A 20,204-nucleotide genomic window follows, 5' to 3' on the forward strand; every position below is an offset into this window, starting at 1 on the left:
AGAAACCCTTTAAATCAAAAGTTAACAGGTACACAAAGAACAGTAAGCAAAAGCAAAAGAAGTGTAGTTAATGGCATGTTTAAGTCACAAAAGGAGCCATATGTACCATTTGATGATCTACTAATTATTCTCCCTTCCTCCTCAAATGTCCCAAAGCAAATAATTAAGCATGTGCCCATCCCAGCTGAAAAGAACAGTTAGTTACCAGCATATGTTGTAATTTGTATGATGGAGATGGTGGCGTACTGGTGTGGCATCTTAACTAGCTTAACTACTAGGCTTCTTAAACAGCTGTCCTTGGACATTACACTTGACACGGGGTTAACATCTTTTTTAACCTTGGGTTTAGAAACATTCCACACTTTTTTATTATGTCCAGAGTCAAAGTGAGCTGCCAAAAGTATACAAAGACTGAATACTAACAGGGTAAAGTAAAAACAATGTGGGAAAAAGATTATTACGTTAAGCCAGGCTTTGTTGGGCATGTAACAGCATGGGTTAGTCAACCATCCATCAGCAATCCAGAACCATTCAACATAAATAAAACTTCTTAAGCCCCTTTTACACAGAGATTCCAGAAAATACACTGATATTGTGTCCCAGTATTTGTCCAGGGATAGTTAGATTTTGGTTCATTCATTATGCCAATGGTTTTCTGGAATCTGTGCGTGCATTCACACACATCACAACATGTGACATCGATGTGAGTGCAATTTACGGGTGCGAGTTCGGTTATAGAATCGGTTGCTACTCCCGTAAATAATTGTGTGACTACGTTTACATGCAGCCAATAACCCGTTCAAAACCGGAATATTAGCAATAATCCGGTCGCGCACGGCCATGTAAACACCGGGTAAAAACCCGAATATGCCCATATCACGGATGTTCTATTCGCAAGGAATCTTGGTCTTTTGAGTAGAGGAACTGCTCGGCGCATACAAAAACCCGCGTGCAGTAGACCGGAAGTAAACATGGCGAGACGCAGCACAGCATACTTTTGGAGCGAGGTCAGTACCAGCACCAAAGCGCAAACAAAGGCGATCGCTACTATTCATTATCTGCGTGCTGCTGCTGTTGTTGTTGTCTTTGGATACAGGAAGAAGAATCGGAAATGACGCATACTGCGTCTTAAGGTTGTCCGTACATCCAGACGCTAACCGTGCGTCACCGTTTACATCAGGATATTGCAATTCCATGTATACAGGAGTAACTCTCTCAGCTCACGAATGTAAACAGGTTGTTCCTAATGTTTCAGAAACCCGAATAGTGACCTTAACCCGAATATTGGCTGCTTGTAAACGTAGTCAGTGAAAGTCACCGTATTAAGGACTCAAATACAGAAGAGCTTGACATTGTCAATGCTGGACATGCTTGACAAAGCGATTGTTGCAAATCTATTTGTCTTTTTGCTTTTCAATCTGTAGACCATGTAATGTTATCCTACAGTGAGGCTGTAGAGCCACTGAATCATGTTTGAAGGGGGAAAAAAGCACGAATTAAATGGAAATACAGAAATGAGGTGTGATTTTTCTGATTAATGGTCTAATCTCGGCCTAGGGTGAAGAAATGATCAAATATTCATATCATTCTAAATCTCTAATTACCATGTACGTCAGACTCTTTTGCTGCTTCTCTCTCGAACACCAATAATAATAATAATACCATCTTCACCAGAAAAAAACCTCCCCTACACCTAACTTTAAGTTACATCTTTACATCTGTACCCATTTAGGTTAGGTTAAGGTTAACTTTATTGTCCATTCTGTTTGTCACAGAGTGGAAATTTGTCTTCGACACTGGTCTCATACATAAAGTAGCCTATATACATAAATACATCCACATAAGTGCTTAGCAACACAGCACACATTGACAACACAAACACAGAATTAAAAAGAATTACACAATCCACATCATTCCTAACATATACATATATATATATTTTTTTTAAATCAACTAAACAAATCAATTAAAAAGTGCTATAATGCCAACCATTCTCTTGCATTACTTCAGAAAATAGTGCAATTTAAAATAATCACTACCATTGGAACAAACTATTTTTTATACGCATATCTTCTGGTCAAAGGAATTTTGAGTCTACGCCCAGATGGGAGCATTTCAAAACTTTTTTTACCCACTTCCTTTCACAAGATTCCTTTATACACTCTTGCTCTCTCTCCCTAACCCAGAGTGCAAAGAGGCTCCCAGGGATGCCAAACCTGATGAATATTTCATTTTTGATGACTTATGAAAATAAATAAGTCATATTCACACACGCCTGGTCCTATACTGCTGACATTTAACAGCTATTTGAAGAAATACTCCCACAAGTGATGTTAAAAATAATACAAAGAAACTTCAGTACAAGCAATAAATATACAGAGCACCAGTTAAACTAAAATGGCATCTTTCGCCATATACAGTCCTGGTCAAATGATTGGCACCCTTGTTAAATATGAACAAAGAAGCATGTGAAAATAAGTCTGCATTATTAATCCTTTTGACCTTTTATTCAAATAATTCACAGTTCCTCTAAGTAAAACATGGAACAGCAAAGGCGGCCAAGTTTTTAATTTTGGGATTTTGACAGAATGCATGATACCATGCATCTGAACAAGGCAAGGCAAGGCAAGGCAAGTTTATTTATATAGCACATTTCATACAAAATGGTAATTCAAAGTGTTTTACATAGAAGAAATTAAAATAATCAAAAGAAATTTAAATAATTAAAAACCGTTTAGAATTTACAAAAAAAAGTAAAATACACTACAAACAGTTGGACGAACTGTCCTTTTGAAGTTCCAAAAGGGTCTGACAACTAAATATGCTGGAGATAGTTTTTGGATAAGAGCAAAGGATTTTTTCTTGAAACCCTTCCAAAAGACTTGTTGTGATGTAGGTGGTGTTTGAACCCACAGGTGGCGTTTTGACTTTCTGAACCCCAGCTGAATTCTCCAACTGTGATCCTTAGAAAGTTTTTGAACGATCCTCTTCACGGCCATCAGCTGACAATAAGCTGATCCACATCTATTGGAATATGACGTCTACCATAGCATTCCAATAAACGTTTTTATTCAGTATTAACAGCTTTATTGCATTGCTCATGAGATAATTACCCTCCTTCATACCCCGCTAGTTAGGACTTGGCATTCTGATAGTCCTCTTCGAATCAGACTAATTTATCTTGAAGTATGTTGTTACATTCAATTATTGTCATTAAGAACATTAATGATAGCTACAAAACATTTATGTTGGTTCTGTTCTGTTTAAACTTGGGGGGTTATAACTGCACTCCCTGCTCTTATCTATGCTAGGCTCCATGGATGGGTGAGGAGTTCTTGCCCAGAGAAGAACCATACCACCAATACAAACTATTATGCTAGTTGTCAATCATCTTTGACGATAGTGGTCCTGATAAGATTGTTTCTTGAGCACCAAATCAGCATATGAACTCCGTGCACAAGATGGCATCTATCAACTTCCGGTATATGAGAGTGCGCGTCAGTACTTCCGTTTTAAGCTTTTCCGCACTGCTAATACGAGTTTGTCGACACTAAGATCTAACTAGAAAGTAATAATGAGTGGATTCTGGATTAAAGAAAGAAGATTGGCCTTCCAATACGCTCTACCCACGCCAAGACCTAATGTTTGGGAGTGTAAGCCGAGGGCAGAGAGCTTTACCCGGTCTTGACTGCAAACTCAGAGTCTGAGATGGAAACCGCAGCCCCTGATCATGATTACTGTGTGACTCCAGCGACGGCATTGATGGCAAATGAGATGGCCAACGAGAATGAAGCCTTGCATCGGAAGATTAGGTATCTCCAACACCAACTGGAAGTGTTACAGCTGCGAACCTGTTTCAGCATTAAACGCTTCGCAGGGTCAGACGAGGACATTCGTTTTACACCAGCTTGGATTATAAGGTTTTTGGAATAGCATTACACCAACTTGTTAATCAATGTGTTATGTGGGTCAAAGACGTATAAGGTTTTCAAAGTAGCAAAAAATTAAACATAAAAAAGCCTTTTAGGTGATTATATTTGCTGTTCATTGGAGTGTCACTTATGTCCATATATTAGTTAGATTCAAGAATAAAGCAAATAATTAATTTTTATTGTGATTTGATAATAATGACAAGTTGACACTTTAGAGCTGAGTAACTCCCTTAATTTAATAGTTTGCAACAAATATTTCTGGGTCAAAAGAAGGGTAAGACTTAAGTGATTTAATATTATATATACACACATTCTGCAACAAAATTTATAGACAAGTAGTTTGTTTAGGCATGGTTTGTAAGGAATTACAAACCTGCGCACATATATTAAAACGCACATAACTATAGAATCAATTCTTAATGCGCATGTGAACGCCATCAGCGTCTATCACAGGTTCACGTTTAAAGTCTGTTTAGAGAGAACGGTGTCGTCTTAGCGGCCCCTAATTTAATAACAAATGATCATTTAGACGGAAGTGAATCAATCAAAACTAACTTTAGCTGGAAAAAATTTTTTTCAAGAGCCACTATAAAACCAAACCAATCTCTGTTACCTTAAATTATGTTTATCTCTGTAAAGCTGCTTTGAAACAATCTACATTGTTAAAAGCGCTATATAAATGAGGATGACTTGACTTGACACACATTTATCTTTTTATGTTAAATGAATGGCCTTTGGACACCAAATTTACATGTCTCGTCTTTGACCCATGTGTGAGTTATGTTTAACTTTAAGGAAGTTAATTTAAAAAAAATAATAAAACCTAACATGAACAAAATTACATCCTTAGATTTGCCTTCATACAAACATTTCCTGGCCTTTTGAAAACTAGTGGAGCCTGCAGTCAACACCAAGACGGCTCGGATCACCAACGCCAAGGCTGCTTCTGCCAGCAGCTCTGAGTTCTCTCAACCAACAACAGTATGCACGTGTACAATGATTATAATGCAGATCTTTTACTTTAATAAAAGTAGTAATACTACAGTGCAGAAACATCAGTGGTGGAGGAAGTATTCAGATCCTTTATTTAAGTAAAAGTACTAATACCAAGGCAAGGCAAGGCAAGGCAAGTTTATTTATATAGCACATTTCATACACAATGGTAATTCAAAGTGCTTTACATAGAAGAAATTAAAATAATCAAAAGAAATCAGAATAATTAAAACAGTTTAGAATAAAAGATAAAATACAGAAATCAGAATAATTAAAAAATAGAATAAAATACAGTGCAAACAGTCGGACGAACAGTGGCACAGTGCTCATTCAGTAAATGCACAGCTAAACAGATGTGTTTTGAGTCTGGACTTGAATGTGACTACTGTAGGAGCACATCTGATCCCTTCTGGAAGCTGGTTCCAGCTGCGGCTGGCATAGTAGCTAAAAGCAGACTCGCCATGCTTAGAGTGAACCCTTGGTATTTCTAGCCGATGTGATCCTAATGATCTGAGTGATCTGTTGGGTTTATATTCACTGAGCATATCTGCAATGTATTGAGGTCCTAGGCCATTGAATGATTTATATACCAGTAATAATACTTTAAAATCAATCCTAAATGTAACTAGCAGCCAGTGTAAAGACCTGAGGACTGGTGTGATGTGTTCATATTTTCTGGTTCTGCTCAGAATCCTAGCAGCAGCGTTCTGTATGAGCTGCAACTGTCTTATGGTCTTTTTGGGAAGGCCAGTGAGAAGTCCATTACAATAATCCACCCTACTGGTGATGAAAGCATGCACAAGTTAATCTAAGTCTTGACTGGAAACAAAGCATCTAACTCTTGCAATATTTTTCAGGTGATAGTATGCTGATTTAGTTATTGCTTTGACATGACTACTGAAACTAAGGTCTGACTCTAGAGACACACCCAGATTCCTGACTTGATTTTTAGTTGTTTGACCCCTAGACTGAAGGTATGCGTTCACCTTGAGAACTTCATCTTTGTTTCCAAACGCAATGACTTCAGTTTTGTCTTTGTTTAACTGAAGAAAGTTTTGCCACATCCAATTGTTTACTTCATCAATGCATTGGCAAAGGGAGTCAATGGGGCTGTAATCGTTAGGCGATAGGGATAAGTAGAGCTGTGTGTCGTCTGCATAGCTGTGGTAAGCGATTTGGTTCTTTCTCATTATTTGGCTCATTGGGAGCATGTACAGGTTGAATAGGAGTGGCGCAAGAATTGAGCCTTCCGGGACTCCGCATGTCATGGATGTCCACTCAGACTTATGTTCTCCTATACTCACATAATAACCTCTGCCTCCTAAGTATGACCTGAACCATTTTAGGACTATCCCAGAAAGCCCGACCCAGTTTTACAGCCTGTCAAGAAGTATTTTGTGATCGACAGTGTAAAATGCAGCACTGAGGTCGAGTAGTACCAGCACTGATAATTTGCCTGTATCAGTATTTAAGCGAATATCATTTATTGTTTTTATGAGCACGGTCTCTGTACTGTGGTGCGGTCGGAAACCAGATTGAAAATGGTCAAAGTATCCATTCGAGCTTAAGAATTTGTTCAGCTGATTGAACAACTTTTTCAATGATCTTGCCTATGAAAGGAAGATTTGAGATCGGTCTATAGTTGTTTAATATGGTCTTATCCAGATTGCTCTTTTTCAGGAGGGGCTTGACAACAGCAGTTTTCAGGGAGGTCGGAAAACTCCCAGAGAGAAGTGAGGCATTTACCACTTCTAGGAGATCTGCTTCTAAGCTGTGTAACACATTTTTGAAAAAAGATGTGGGAAGTGCGTCAAGGGCGCAGGTTGATGTTTTTAGGTGCTGTACGGTTTCTTCCAAAATTTTGCCATCAATTTCTTCGAAATCAGACATAGTGGCTACATTCTCAGGCTGTTGTCTGATCTGCCTGACACCAGCGCAACTCAAGGATGAGCTGATCACCTTTCTGATAATATTGATTTTCTCAGAGAAGAAAGAAGCAAACTCACTGCACTTTCTCACTGAGAGCATTTCACTGGGAATCTGGCTTGGGGGGTTTGTCAGTCTCTCTACAGTAGCAAAAAGAGTGCGTGTGTTGTTTATATTGCTGTTTATAATATTCGAGAAGAAAGTCTGTCTAGCTTTGCTTAGTTCCGTATTGAAAGCATGGATGCTGTATTTGTAGATGTTATAATGGACTACAAGTTTTGCCTTCCGCCACATGCGCTCTGCTTTTCTGCATTGTCTTTTCATATTTTGCACTGCTGTTGAGTTTCTCCAAGGTGCTTTTTGTCTGCCACTCTTCTTCCTGACTTTCACAGGAGCAATATCGTCAATTACACTCTTAACTTTTGAGTTAAAAGAATCAAGGAGAAAATCAACAGAGTCAGCAGATATGCTTGGTGTTAAAGATATAGCCTTCATAAATAGTACACTAGTGTTCTCATTTAAGCATCTCTTCTTGACAGACACAGATCTAGCTTCAATGGCAGGAGAGATCAATATATCAAGGAAAATACAAAAATGATCAGACAGTGCTACATCCTTAATAACAATTGATGAAATGTTTAGACCCTTACTGATAAGTAAATCTAGAGTGTGTCCACGATTATGTGTGGGTCCATGTACATGCTGAGTCAGATCAAAAGTTTTTAAAACAGTTTTGATTTCTTTTGCCATATTGTTTTCTGCATTATCTATGTGAATGTTAAAATCTCCAGCAATGGCAAAGCAGTCAAACTCTGAGGAAATTGTTGATAACACTTCTGTTAAGTTCTCAGCAAAAACTGGAGAGTATTTTGGAGGCCTGTAAACAATGATAAGTAAAATGCGTGGAGCACCTTTTAACAATACCCAGATATTCGAAAGACGGGTAATTCCCAAATGATATTTGCTTACATTCATAGACATCTTTATAAAGAGCAGCTAAACCTCCGCCTCTTCTGACAGCTCTGCAGACACTCATAAAAGTAAAGTTAGGAGGGGCTGTTTCATTGAGGACTGTTACACTGCAACTTTCTTCTAGCCAAGTTTCATTTAGCAACATAAAATTCAGGTTGTATGTGGTTATTAAGTCGTTGACTAAAAGTGATTTATTTTTAAGTGAACGGATGTTTAAAAGTGCTAACTTAACAGTCTTACTTTTTGTCCCCACAGCAATCTTGGTATGTCGTGTAATAGGAACCAGATTAGATGGGTTTGCTGTACGGCTTTTGAAGGCCTTAGACTTTCTATCATGTAATCGAACAGCAATAGAAAAAGATACAGGCACACTGGGTTCCAGCTTGTTCTGTAAACATTTGAGAAAGTTATTGTTATTATAGCGGGGACCCGACACATATCACTGAGACATGGTATCAGTTGTTTTTGGTTCACCTCGAGCCGCTGGAGGAGGGTGTGGGCCCTGGCGCTGTGGCAGAGGCCGAAGAGCTCTCACAGGGGGAGGGAGAGGGCGAGCTGGGCCCGTAGGCTTTGGTGGTTGTGGGGCCTGGCGTTTTTTGTTTGGTATCTGGGGACTCGCAGCAAAAGAGTGGGATAGTCTAGTTCCAGCATGCACCAGTTGTTCCATTTTCTCTGAGAAGCACAGAAGTGGAGATGCTGGAGATAGTGATAACGTTTCCGGTGAGAGGAATTGTTGCTCTGGTGTTATTGGAGGCTGTAATATGCTGTCCTGGTTTCCCTGGCTGTTTTCCAGAAAGTCGTCCTTGGGTGCTGTATCTTGGAGCAGTGCTGGTATGTCACAGTCTGTCTGTGGTGAGCTCTGTGGGCAGGGCTCAGCTGAGATTGTGTCCGTGAGCAGAGGTTGTTGTGGCTGAGTGGTGTCATCACTGTCCTTGTGTGATGCGTCAACCGCATGTCCATTCAGGTGCTGAAGTGAAATCCTGTGGTCATTCATACTGTATCCAGGTGTGTGTGCCATTCAGGTTGAGTGGATTGGCACACATTGCAGAAGGATGACGGAGGGAGAAGTAGATATTGTCCTTTAGCACTCTTGAACCAAGTTTGTTTGGGTGGTGGCCATTCTGTTGAAACAGTTGCCTCTGACTCCAGAAAAGATTGAAGTTGTCAATAAAGTTCACTCCTTTTATATTGCAGGTTTTTTGCAGCCATGTATTAAGCCCAAGCAACCGTGAAAACCTGTTTGTTCCTCTTGCTGGGAGTGGTCCACTGATGAATGTTTGAACTTTCAGTCTTTTAAGTGTTTCAGAAAGTTCATTGAAATCCTTTTTAAGAAGTTCCGACTGCTCTTTATGAATATCATTCTTCCCCACATGAATGATGAGTCGATTTGCAGTCTTATGTTTCATCAGAATGTTCTCAAGTTCCCTGTTTACATCAGATGTTGTTGCTTGTGGAAGGCATCACGTTGTTGTATCCCTGCTATTAATGTTTCTGATTACGGAGTCGCCCACTATCAGAGTCCTGGGCTCGGCTGCACTGTGAGCTGAGTGCCGCTGTCTGGTCGACCTTGAGCCCCAGTTAGCATCAGTGTTAGCTACTGGCTGATTCAGTCTGTGTGCGATCACATTCATCAAATTTGGAGATTCCTCATTCATTAATACTTCAAATCTGTTCTCAAGATGTATAGGCGGTGGTAGGAGACCAGTATTTGCAGTCCTTGTCAGAGCCGTATCTGGGGTAGAGGATGCTACTGCAGTAATATGTGATCCTCGTGACAATCTGATGTCTCGAGTGCCTTTGGGTCTCGCACCCTGTTTGTGCCATCGATTAGTAAAACGATCGGCTTGTTTCTCTACACTCAGTATGGCCTGTCGAGAAACACTAGATTCATGGGACTCACCGGCTGTATGCTGAGGACGTCCATGACGAAGCTCTGTTGTATGTTCCGTCTGGTTTGGTGGTCCCGCAATTAACTTTGTTTCAAGAATTGCAATCTTTTGTAAAAGTCTGTGGCAGTTGGAGCAGCAAGTAGATTCCAGAGGAGGCATTTTCTTATCCTTATGAATGTAGGCAGTTGTGTTTTCTCTTCCCCGGAATGTAAGCTTTCAGTGGGAGGCTGGTCGAATAAAATAATTCTGCTTTTTTTTTTGTAGTAATCCAAGCGTTTGAGCACTGTGCTGATTTGCTGAAGTTAAAATTAGATGATAAAAGGAGATAAAATGTAGAAATATAAAAGCGATAGAGCAAAGCGCGGAGCAGTAAGCGAGAGCGTCCGAACAGTAGCTGCTGTTTACCACACTGTAAAAATACTGTTAACCATGAAATTGTAAATGTAAATGAGTAAATGTACAGAGTTACATTCCACCACTGTGTATAACGGTTTCTAGGCCTAACACTTGTTTATTTTCACAGAAACTTCAACCCATAGATGAGCTGCTGCTGTTACTCATGCATCTGTCAGTGGGCCTGCCTCTCAGGGATCTAGCAGAAGGGTTTGACATTCACCGCACCACAGCAAGCAGGATTACAACCACCTGGACACCTGGACTTCCTATACAACCTGCTTGGAAGCCAACGTCTGTTGCTCCCACGTGAAACTGTCAGAGCTCAACTTCCACCAGAGTTTTCAGCTTTTCCTGACACACAAGTGGTGCTTGACTTCACTGAAATATTCTGCCGGACTCCATCCTCTCTCCTGTTGCAGAGTGAAGTGTTTTCCACATACAAATCTCATGCTACATTCAAGACCGTGATCAGCGTGGTGCCCCATTGTGCCATTACATTCATGTCTGGTCTGTATGCAGGATCCATGAGTGACAGTGAGATCTGGAATCGCAAACCTCCTCACACCGGACTTGGCAATTATGGTTGACAAAGGGTTCCTTGTGGACAATCTGGCTCAGTGCAAGGTTTACCGGCCTGCCTTTCTCTCAAGAAACACCCAAATGAGTACAGAGGATGTCATGCAGACTCAATCCATTGCACGTCTGAGGGTCCATGTGGAGAGGTGCATCAGGAGGGTGACAGAGAACAAACTTTTTGACAGAGAAATACCACTTTCTGTGTGTGGTAGCATTGAGGAGTTATTCAATGTGGCTTGCTTCCTGGTCAACTACCAGTACGGACCACTGGTAAAGATTATTAGAATTATTTATTAATTATCAATTAAAATGATTTCTGAAGGATCATGTGACACTGAAAATTGGAGTAATGGCTGCTGAAAATTCAGCTTTGCCACCACAGGAATAAATTAATTTCTTCTGACCAAAAACAAATGCGTGTTTATAAAAGGTAATTTTTTTGGAATGATAGCCTTCCTGTAGCTCAAAAAGTAGACAAATGACATGGGTTCGATTCCCACGGTAAGCAAGAACTGATAAGAATGTAAATGAGTACCTTGAAATGCAATGTAAGTAAAAGATAAAAGCGTCTGCCAAATGCATAAATGTAAATGATAGGCTTCCTCATTTGATGCAATTAAGCATCACCAGCTGTTAAACTAAAGTGAACCACTTTCACTTTTCAATAAGAATCCCTCAGCGGCAAACATAATAGAATCTTATTAAGAATCAGTGGCGGTTCTAGAGGGGGGGCCAGGGGGGCCCGTGCCCCTGTGACAACAAGCTTGGCCCCCCTTGTGGCCCCCCTCAATGTGGAGTGTGAAATAATTTTTACAAAACTGTTTTGTTTTGAAAATCATTGTTATCGTTGTATGCGATAACAAACTTTGTGGATTTGCTTGTTCACATGACAATCCGCATCACATTCGCGGGAATAACGTCTGTCTCCTGCACGCGAGAGAGGAGTTGCTTTTGCTCTATATTTCTCACCAAAATGAAGAGAAAGAAGGACATCATGTCAATTACAGTTACTGTGACTAATACTGAATATGTAATGCAAATGTAAAAATATTATGGAAATGCAAATACATTGTTGAATGATTATAAACATGGTATTTTGCCTGTTAATGCCTGCAGTGCAGTGCAGAAAATGATATGACAACAATAAGGTCTATATGTAACTGGCCCCTCTAACAGTACAACTGGCCCCAGCTTGGCCCCCCCAGTTGAAATGGTCTAGAACCGCCACTGTTAAGAATCAAACTGCATTTGATTCTGGCACAGTATACAAGTCTGTGCTGTGGGTGGGACACTCTGAGAAGAGGCTGAAAAGGCTTTTTCTGTTATTAGCAATAAACTAGATTTCTATGGGCTTATCTGTCACTCAGAAAGACTCATTTGGGAGGCTGCTGCTGCAGGCGTACAGACACTCCCTCCCTCTTACCCAGTGATCTTAGTCTCATTTATGGAATAGTCACTCTACATGAGTGTGGCGAAGGGCGGCCGAGGGACGTGAGAGAACGGCGCGAGGCCAGTGGTGCGATTGCTAATGAGCAACACCTGTGAAGCACACCGGTCTCGCATCTCTCACGGAGGAGCGAAAGCATAAAGGAGGAGCGACGACGTTGATGATCGAGAGAGGAACAGGCCTGTGTTTTAGTTGTGTTTTGGTTTTTGTATTTGTATTTTATTTTAGCCAGCAGTCGTCCGCGAGTATGCTGGCGGTATTTTTTTACCGCGGACGACTGCTGGCTACCGAAAATAAACATAACTGCCAGCATACTCGCGGACTACTGCTGGCTAAAATAAAATACAAATACAAAAACCAAACATAGCTGAAAATAAATTTCCACTTTCCTAGCACAATTCAAAACAAGTCGTTTTGAGAGCTTGGTTTAAAAGCCGTTTTTGGACTAACAGGGAGGTTTTAAGTTAGGTTCTAAGTTAAGGTTCTACTAAACCTTACGATGTTTTTGTAGCACTATGACCTCTTACATCTCAAAATATCAAGGAAAAATTTATTTCTCAATTCATGATCCCTTAAAGACTGATCATAACTTTATTAAAATTAGTTACATAGAAAGGTAGATTTCTAATTTAAATCCGAAAAGACAGACTGATTACCCTTGGCCTACTCCTAGTTGGTCAGACTAGTTAATAAGACAAGTCTTAACATGATGGCTGCGTTTATGCAACTGGCCCCAGATTATAATTAATCTGGTTGATAATGATAAAATGATAATTTTCATGTTAAGGCTGAAAATGGATACACAGCTATATTAAAAACTCTACACTATCTTGTAAGAATAATGTACAGTATAAAAATATGCTATCCTTATAAGGCTAATACTTATAAGTTATACAAAAAACATTAAAAACAATCAATTAATGTAACTTTGTTTTCAGTGCTCCTCTACAAATCTTATTGCAATTCAAAGAATCAGTCACTGAAGGGCATACACGTGTGTGTGTGTCTGTGTGTTTGTATCTCCAATGGGTAAAGCGTGTAATATCTGTTATAGTAGAGTGAAAATCCCCTGACAGTCTAGTGCTTGCCTACTGGCTAACAAGTAAACCAGTTCACTGTGTCTCTCCAGTCCAGTCCATGCCAAACTGGGCCACAGCATGAGTCTGATTCAAGCACTTTATTTTAGCAGCAAACACTCATCTGAATGACAATTGACTGAATGAGGTGTTATTTTTTCCTCTTTGAATCTAAGGCAATTGTAGAGCCACAACTGTTTCATGCATGACGCAAACGGTCCATTACCTGGAGGTCCTTGTAGTTTGGCCTTTTTCACTGAAAAGGAAAGAGAAAAAAAACAAAGTAAGTGGAAGCCACAAATAGCAGGAAAGTGAGATTTTTTTGCAGTAATACCTGATGAAAGGGACAAAATACCGATACAGACAAAACACTGCTTCATGAAGGATTTAACCACATATGCCCAGAGCAAGTTCGAACAAACGACAGGGTTTAATCCCAACAACCAATCTGTTATTTGCTGGCCCATAGCCAGTACAAATTATTATACCTCTCCCAAATGATTTCCACTAGGCCTACCGGGAATAAGCGTTAGCATTTACATTTACAATGTTATTGCATTTCAATAGTAGCTGTTTGACTGACACAAGAGTCAAGACCCCCAAAAGTAAGCAATCCTTGTTCAAGAGACACAGACATTTTGGAGCAAATCATTTGAACCCTAATTTCCATGTGACAAAATACTATAGTCTATAGAGGCACATAAATTGACACAATGACAACACTGATTGACTGATAGCACCACCAAGAACGTGACAGTCCCAAACCGCTAGTGTCAATCCAGGCCAGGGCATCTATGGACTCAAAAAAACATTGCTTTCAAATGGTCGGGAACATATAGGGCTTATGGGGACACTAGGTGGTCCATGGAAAATGCAAGAAATTTTGAGTTTAACAATATTTGTGGTCAGAAATCATGAGATTAATCACAATTAATTTCTTAAATTCTATTGCCAGTCCTGACTTAAAACTGTAAGAATTTTTATTATCATTATTTATCGATCTACCATTAGTGGGTGGAAAATGATATGCTGTTGATACAATGCAAAGTAATAATTCAAAATAATTTAAATAATTTGCTTTTGGCTTAAGCACCAGTGTTGCTACGGTTATTTATCTAAAAACATTAAGAATTATTTTTGTTAATTGAAATTAAGCTTACATTTATTAATAAAAATTAATAAAAAATTAATATTATGAAAAATTTAACAATTGGCAACTAACTGAAATAAAATAAGACTTGAAATACTAAAATGACTAAATCTACAAATTACATAAATAAAAACAACAAAAATAAACTAAAATTCAAATGGAAACTGGAAATATAAAAATAATAGCTACAATATTAATAAAAGCTGAGCCAAGATAAATACAGTAATACTTAAATAACACCGTTTAACACAGTGACAATACAAAAGTCAATTATTTAATTTTAGAAACAACATGTTTCTTTATATAATATAAGACAAGATAATATGCTTGAAAACCCATCTTAGAGAACAAGATGTAAAGGCCCATTCACACCAAGGATGATAACTATAACGATAGATAGGCTATAGTTTTTAAAAATGTAAAAGAATACCAGAGTCCTCACCAGAACTATAATTAATAGAACATAGAAACGATATGGTTGGAATCACTTTCACAACGATTTTTTTTTTACAGCTGATGAACGATAAAAACATTGGCGGCCAATCAGAATCCATTCTGCTTTAAAGAGCTGAAGCATTTAAAAGGATAATTCACCCAAAAATGAAAATTCTGCCATCATTTACTCACACCCAAGTTGTTTCTAAAACTCTATGAATTTCTTTCTTCTGCTGAACACAAAAGATGATATTTAGAAGAATATGGGTAACCGAACAGTTGATGGGCCCCTTTGACTGGATTACCCATATTCTTCAAAATATCTTCTTTTGTGTTCAGCAAAGAAATACAGGTTTGGAAAATCTTACAGGCGAGTAAAAGATGACAGAATTTTAATGTTTGGGTGAACTATCCCTTTTAAAGCAACAGAAAGCATAACAGCGCTCACTTATAATAAACAGAACAATATTGTGCATTGGTGTGGTGCTAATATAGTTATCGTTCTTGATGTGGGCTTTACATTATTCACAGGCTTTGTAGCAGAACTCTGGTTAAGACAACATGCCATTATCTAAACTTTCGTGAATAGTGACTATCTGCACAGATCTAATACAAGAAAGATATCATAAGGTGTCCAGCAAACTTTGATTGCAATTTTTGGTCAGATTAGAAAAACAGAGGCTACAGTGAGTTTACCACTGGCATGCACACATGTGATGCGGCGGCCTCATACACGTAGACCCACACAGCACCAGATGGCTGGAGGATTACACACAAGCTCTATCCCTGCCCCCAACACCAGCATCATGCTGAATCCATCAAACTTCACTTTCCCCTACTGCCTGTTTCCTCTGGAGAGCAAGCTTCTAAACAAATGAACTGAGTTCTTAACAATCCAAAGCAACACAAAACACTGCAAATCAAATCTGAAGCTCTACACTTTTTTTCAGTCTTTTTAAAAAAAACGTAACCGTAAAACATGGCCTGGAGCAGAGCGCTGATAGAAAAGGCAGAACATAATGATCCACTGTTGCATTCATGATGAGAGCAAATCATATTTATTTTGTACCGTTATCCCAGAATATCTCTATTCATCATTGAGATGTCAGTCTCTTTTGATTTCCTGTATATGCTTCATCTCTCACGACTGCTGACAGCATGACAGATCTTTGTGACACAAAGGACCTCACAGAACAGCAATTTACTCTAGTCCAGACAAACTAAAATCAATTGTATTGGATTTATAAAGAGAGGAAACTCCTATAGATAGTCTAAACTTGATGGCATGCTCCTATGCATGCATTTGGTCACAGGAAATATTCAGTTTACATACCATTTACTTAAGGGCAGAATATTTAGCTGCTGTACACTATTCCAAGTCACAATAGATCAACAGAACTGAAAAATTAACTAGACTTTTACATTTTCTGAAGAAATGTGAGTTGTGCTTTGCCATGCAAAAGCAGTCACCACTATTCTAAGTTGCCAGTGGTTTAACACAGTTATAGTCGCAATGAAACAGAAGTAAGAACAATTTCTTTCTTTCATATTGTGACGTATAAGTGTAACAGATTATTTAAAAAGAAAAAGTGTAGGCCGGGGATTTGATTTTATGCATCAACTGATGATTGGATTTTGAGATGCAAGCGTTCCACTCCAAAATGGAGGCAGATGAACCAAAACTAGGTTTAGGAGGACTAAATAATTGTAAAAGTCCTGAAATACATCACCAGAAAGCGGTCTGTCATTTTCACTAAAATATACAATTATGACATATTGATTAATTTTGATTACTAGAAGTGATGGGTCTATCATAGTCTCATCCTCAGACGTCATGCCCACAGACCACTGGCTGAACGTCTGATGGATAACGCACACAAAATGGGAAAGTCTTCGGGAGTTTCAAAGTAGTCATCTGATGAATTCTACAGGATTTCCGGGAGACATGTTTGTTTCCGGGAGACGGTCGGCCTGGAAACAAAGCCGTCGTGATGCCAAACCCCCTCATGGAAGAAAAAAACCTTGTGTTTAAAACTGTGACAATAAGCATTTATCAGGGCCAAATAAGTGCTGTTTTTTCAATGTGAAGTTTGTAGCGCCATTGTTGCAGTAAACTTGCACAACGTTCTTGCATTAATGATTTATTTGATGCACACAAATCTGTTATCTTAGGGCCATCGACTTCACATTATCATGCCCCTAAACATGACGCAGAACAATAGTGTCTGAAAATGCGTCATGCCCAAAGAATAGGGCAACTAATGTAACTTTAATCATTTCGGTTTTGTATAATTTTGGCCTTGGCTATCTGCATTATAGTTTTGTCTTATTCTAAATGTGATCAACATTTGCTATATTCTGCTGAAATTAACACAAAAAAATATCCCATCACTAATTACTAGCTCAATATTATCATGAATCGTTAATAACATGCATTTATAAAATAGATGGGTGAATTTCATTTAAGGCCGACTATGAACATTGCTATGTAGTTTAGGTGATCTGGATGGTTGCTGGGTTGTTACTTACAGGCTCAAGTCAAAAGAGCCCTCAAATCTTTGTGATATTCACATGTTTAGGTAGGCCAATTGGGTTAACGCAAGTGTAGAGGATTCTTTTTTCTGATTCTATTGGAGAAAAAAAGTTTAAGATTTAGGGTTAGGGGTTTGTTTAAATTCCCAACTACAGTATGAGCAACAGTAATACCGATACCTAACCATACCTAAACAGGTAGCCCCATTCCAATCTTACACCACTGGCAGAGTTTACTAATTTGGCTAATAAATGGAGCCTGTGATTAAACACCCGTGGCCTTTTGAAATATCAAAGCGTCAAATGATTGCAGACTTAAAGGATTAGTTCACCCAAAAAACAAAAATCATAACTTTATTACTCAAGCCATCCTAGGTGTATATGTCTTGTTTCAGCCAAACACAATCCAAGTTATATTTTAAAAAAATCCTAGATCTTACAAGCTTTATAATAGGAGCCTTTTTAAAAACTCCAAAGAGTGCATCCATCCTTCATAAAAGTAATCCATACGGCTCCAGGATGTTAATAAAGGCCTTCTGAAGCAAAGCGATTAATTTTTTAAAGAAAAATATCCCCATCTATAACTTTATAAACCATAATCACAGGAGTTACACTAGCATATAAATTGCTTCAAAGCTAACTGGCATCCATTAAAGCCACACAATTCCAACGAATGCTTTATTTGCAAATTTGAATCGTAGGCTGCACTTAAATCGAGTGGCAAAAGTTAATTCTACTCAAGCTAATCTTAAACATGATAGATGACTACTTTAGTAGTATGTCAAGTCAACAACAGGTGCACAAACATCACGGTTGCGATTTTTTTTCGGCACAAATGTAGTCCCAAAAACACACCCACCATTCTGTCATGTGAATGAAACGCAATAATCCAGGGGAAAATGTGTGCTTGGAGTAACAAACAATTAAAGCGTACAGTAGGACAGCCAGACAGGTGATCACAGCTGATCCGGTGCCATGACAATTCAGCAGTGGGAAAACCCGTTAAGCGCATTAACAGAGAAGATGAATCGCCTCCAATCCACAGTAACACACGTACGAGTCCGTGTTACACTTAGTTGTTCATCTATAGTCACACCTGTTTTTGATAGCCTATAACTTGTATCATAACCTGTTAGTGTTACCTGTTACGTGAACCGGTTTCAAATAGCCCACATTTCAATTTTATATCACACGCTATGTCAAGAAGCACATAAGCACAGTAAAAGTGAGACAATGCAATAACAAGAAAATGGAAAAATATTAAAAGGTCCCAAACACTTAACGTTAACTTACCTCGCACGCACAAAAGCGACATTGCTGAGATTTTATTCCAACACAACACAGTTATGACTTAATCACCTCCTGTGGCATTTGCCACTTTATTTCCTCCCTTATCGAAATGATATTTGAAATTGCGAAAAACAATCGTAGTTGTTTAAATTCATCGTAAAAATAAGAGTGAAGTACCGACTGTGTTTGTAACGATCCTGGGGAACTGTTGGGCGTACCATGGCGTTAGTGACATTGGCACGAACCAATCGTCTTCAGGGAACGGAGAATGTGGGCGGGTCTAAAAGAATATGGGTCGAATAACGTTTTGTACGCGTACAGGTGTGTAAAGCCCTATTTAACCCGCATATATTACAACATATCTATCATTATAACCACTTAAAACAAACAAATACCCTGTGGTTTTCAAATTTTAACTGCAGGTTTTGAATTTTCAATTTAATGTAGCGTAAAGTTAAAAGACATTTTACAGCTGTAGACGAGAAAAGAACAATGTTCAGATTCTTAAAAAATACTTTTAAATAGAAATAGAAGAAAGAAAAAAACGGTCAGTAATGTTTGATTTCTACTGATTTAATTGCATCTTTAGTGTAGCAAACTCTTACATCAGACGGTGCAGCCTTTTGAGTTTAATGACTTGTCTAGGATTTATGTATTTTGTGATACAATTGCGTCATCTAGTGGTGATCATATGCTGCTTCATAATACAATCTAAATTAATTTATATTCAGAATTATAGTAATATTAAAGTAACCGTAAACACGAACACTCTGGTATCTGATTTACCAACACAATCAAGTCAATTCAGGATTAAACGTTGTTTAGTTTTCATAATAGATCATGGTTTAAACTGAACCCAGTATTGTTAAGTTTAGCTTAATTGTTTATGCTTTATTCAAATTCGTTCTATAGTTCTGATGGATTTAGGTTGCATAGCTTATCATTTAAATCGACTTTAGACGGAAAAACAAATGAACTGGAAATATGAGTTTGTTGGCTTATTTAGGGAAAAGTATTGTTGGTTTGATTATTATTATTAATTATAAATATTGATCGTAGTAATCATTGCCGGTTTCTTGTTTATTTTAATCCACCTGCTCTTTTGTTTGAATTCTTTGTTACTTGCATTTTCTTATATTTCGTTTTGAGAAGCTACTTTAAAGGCGCTATAGAAAATAAAGTTGTTGTTGTTGTTGTTATTATTATTATTATTATTATTATTATTATTATTATTATTATTATTATTATTATTATAATTATAAATCATTCCATGGGACAAAAACGTTCCTCATTACGCCTAATTTAAACAATACAGGTATTTCCAATTATTTGAAGTCTGTACGTAACGGCATATTTTTATTGTTTAAATTAGTTTACAAAATATTAATTTATCAATTGATCAAAATATATTGATAATTAATCGTTACATAAACCCTGTCATTTTTTCCGTCGTTATCTATACGTTTCTCCACCAAAGCAGAGAAAAAGGAACAAATAGCACGTGTACGGGGGCGTGGGTTGATAAGACGTTGCCTGACACGCAACCAATGAGAATCTCTTTCGACGAAATATATTACGTTTATTCAAAAT

General features: G+C 38.3%; 1 protein-coding gene across 1 annotated transcript in view; it reads right to left on the reverse strand.

The window, feature by feature from the left end:
• The window catches only part of LOC143749307 (uncharacterized), a 115,718-nt gene extending 96,900 nt beyond the window's left edge, over positions 1-18,818 (reverse strand). The window contains exons 1-2 of the mRNA XM_077241846.1: positions 18,618-18,818; positions 13,434-13,463 (exon numbers count right to left, since the gene is read on the reverse strand). Coding sequence (XP_077097961.1) covers positions 13,434-13,463; positions 18,618-18,639 — 52 coding nt within the window. The 5' untranslated portion in view covers positions 18,640-18,818. The remainder of the gene's footprint in view (positions 1-13,433; positions 13,464-18,617) is intronic.
• Positions 18,819-20,204: the final 1,386 nt, after the last annotated feature.

Source organism: Siphateles boraxobius, unplaced genomic scaffold (assembly GCF_051911475.1).
Source record: "Siphateles boraxobius isolate OS27281-9 unplaced genomic scaffold, OSU_SipBor_1 24, whole genome shotgun sequence".
Lineage (NCBI taxonomy): Eukaryota > Metazoa > Chordata > Actinopteri > Cypriniformes > Leuciscidae > Siphateles > Siphateles boraxobius.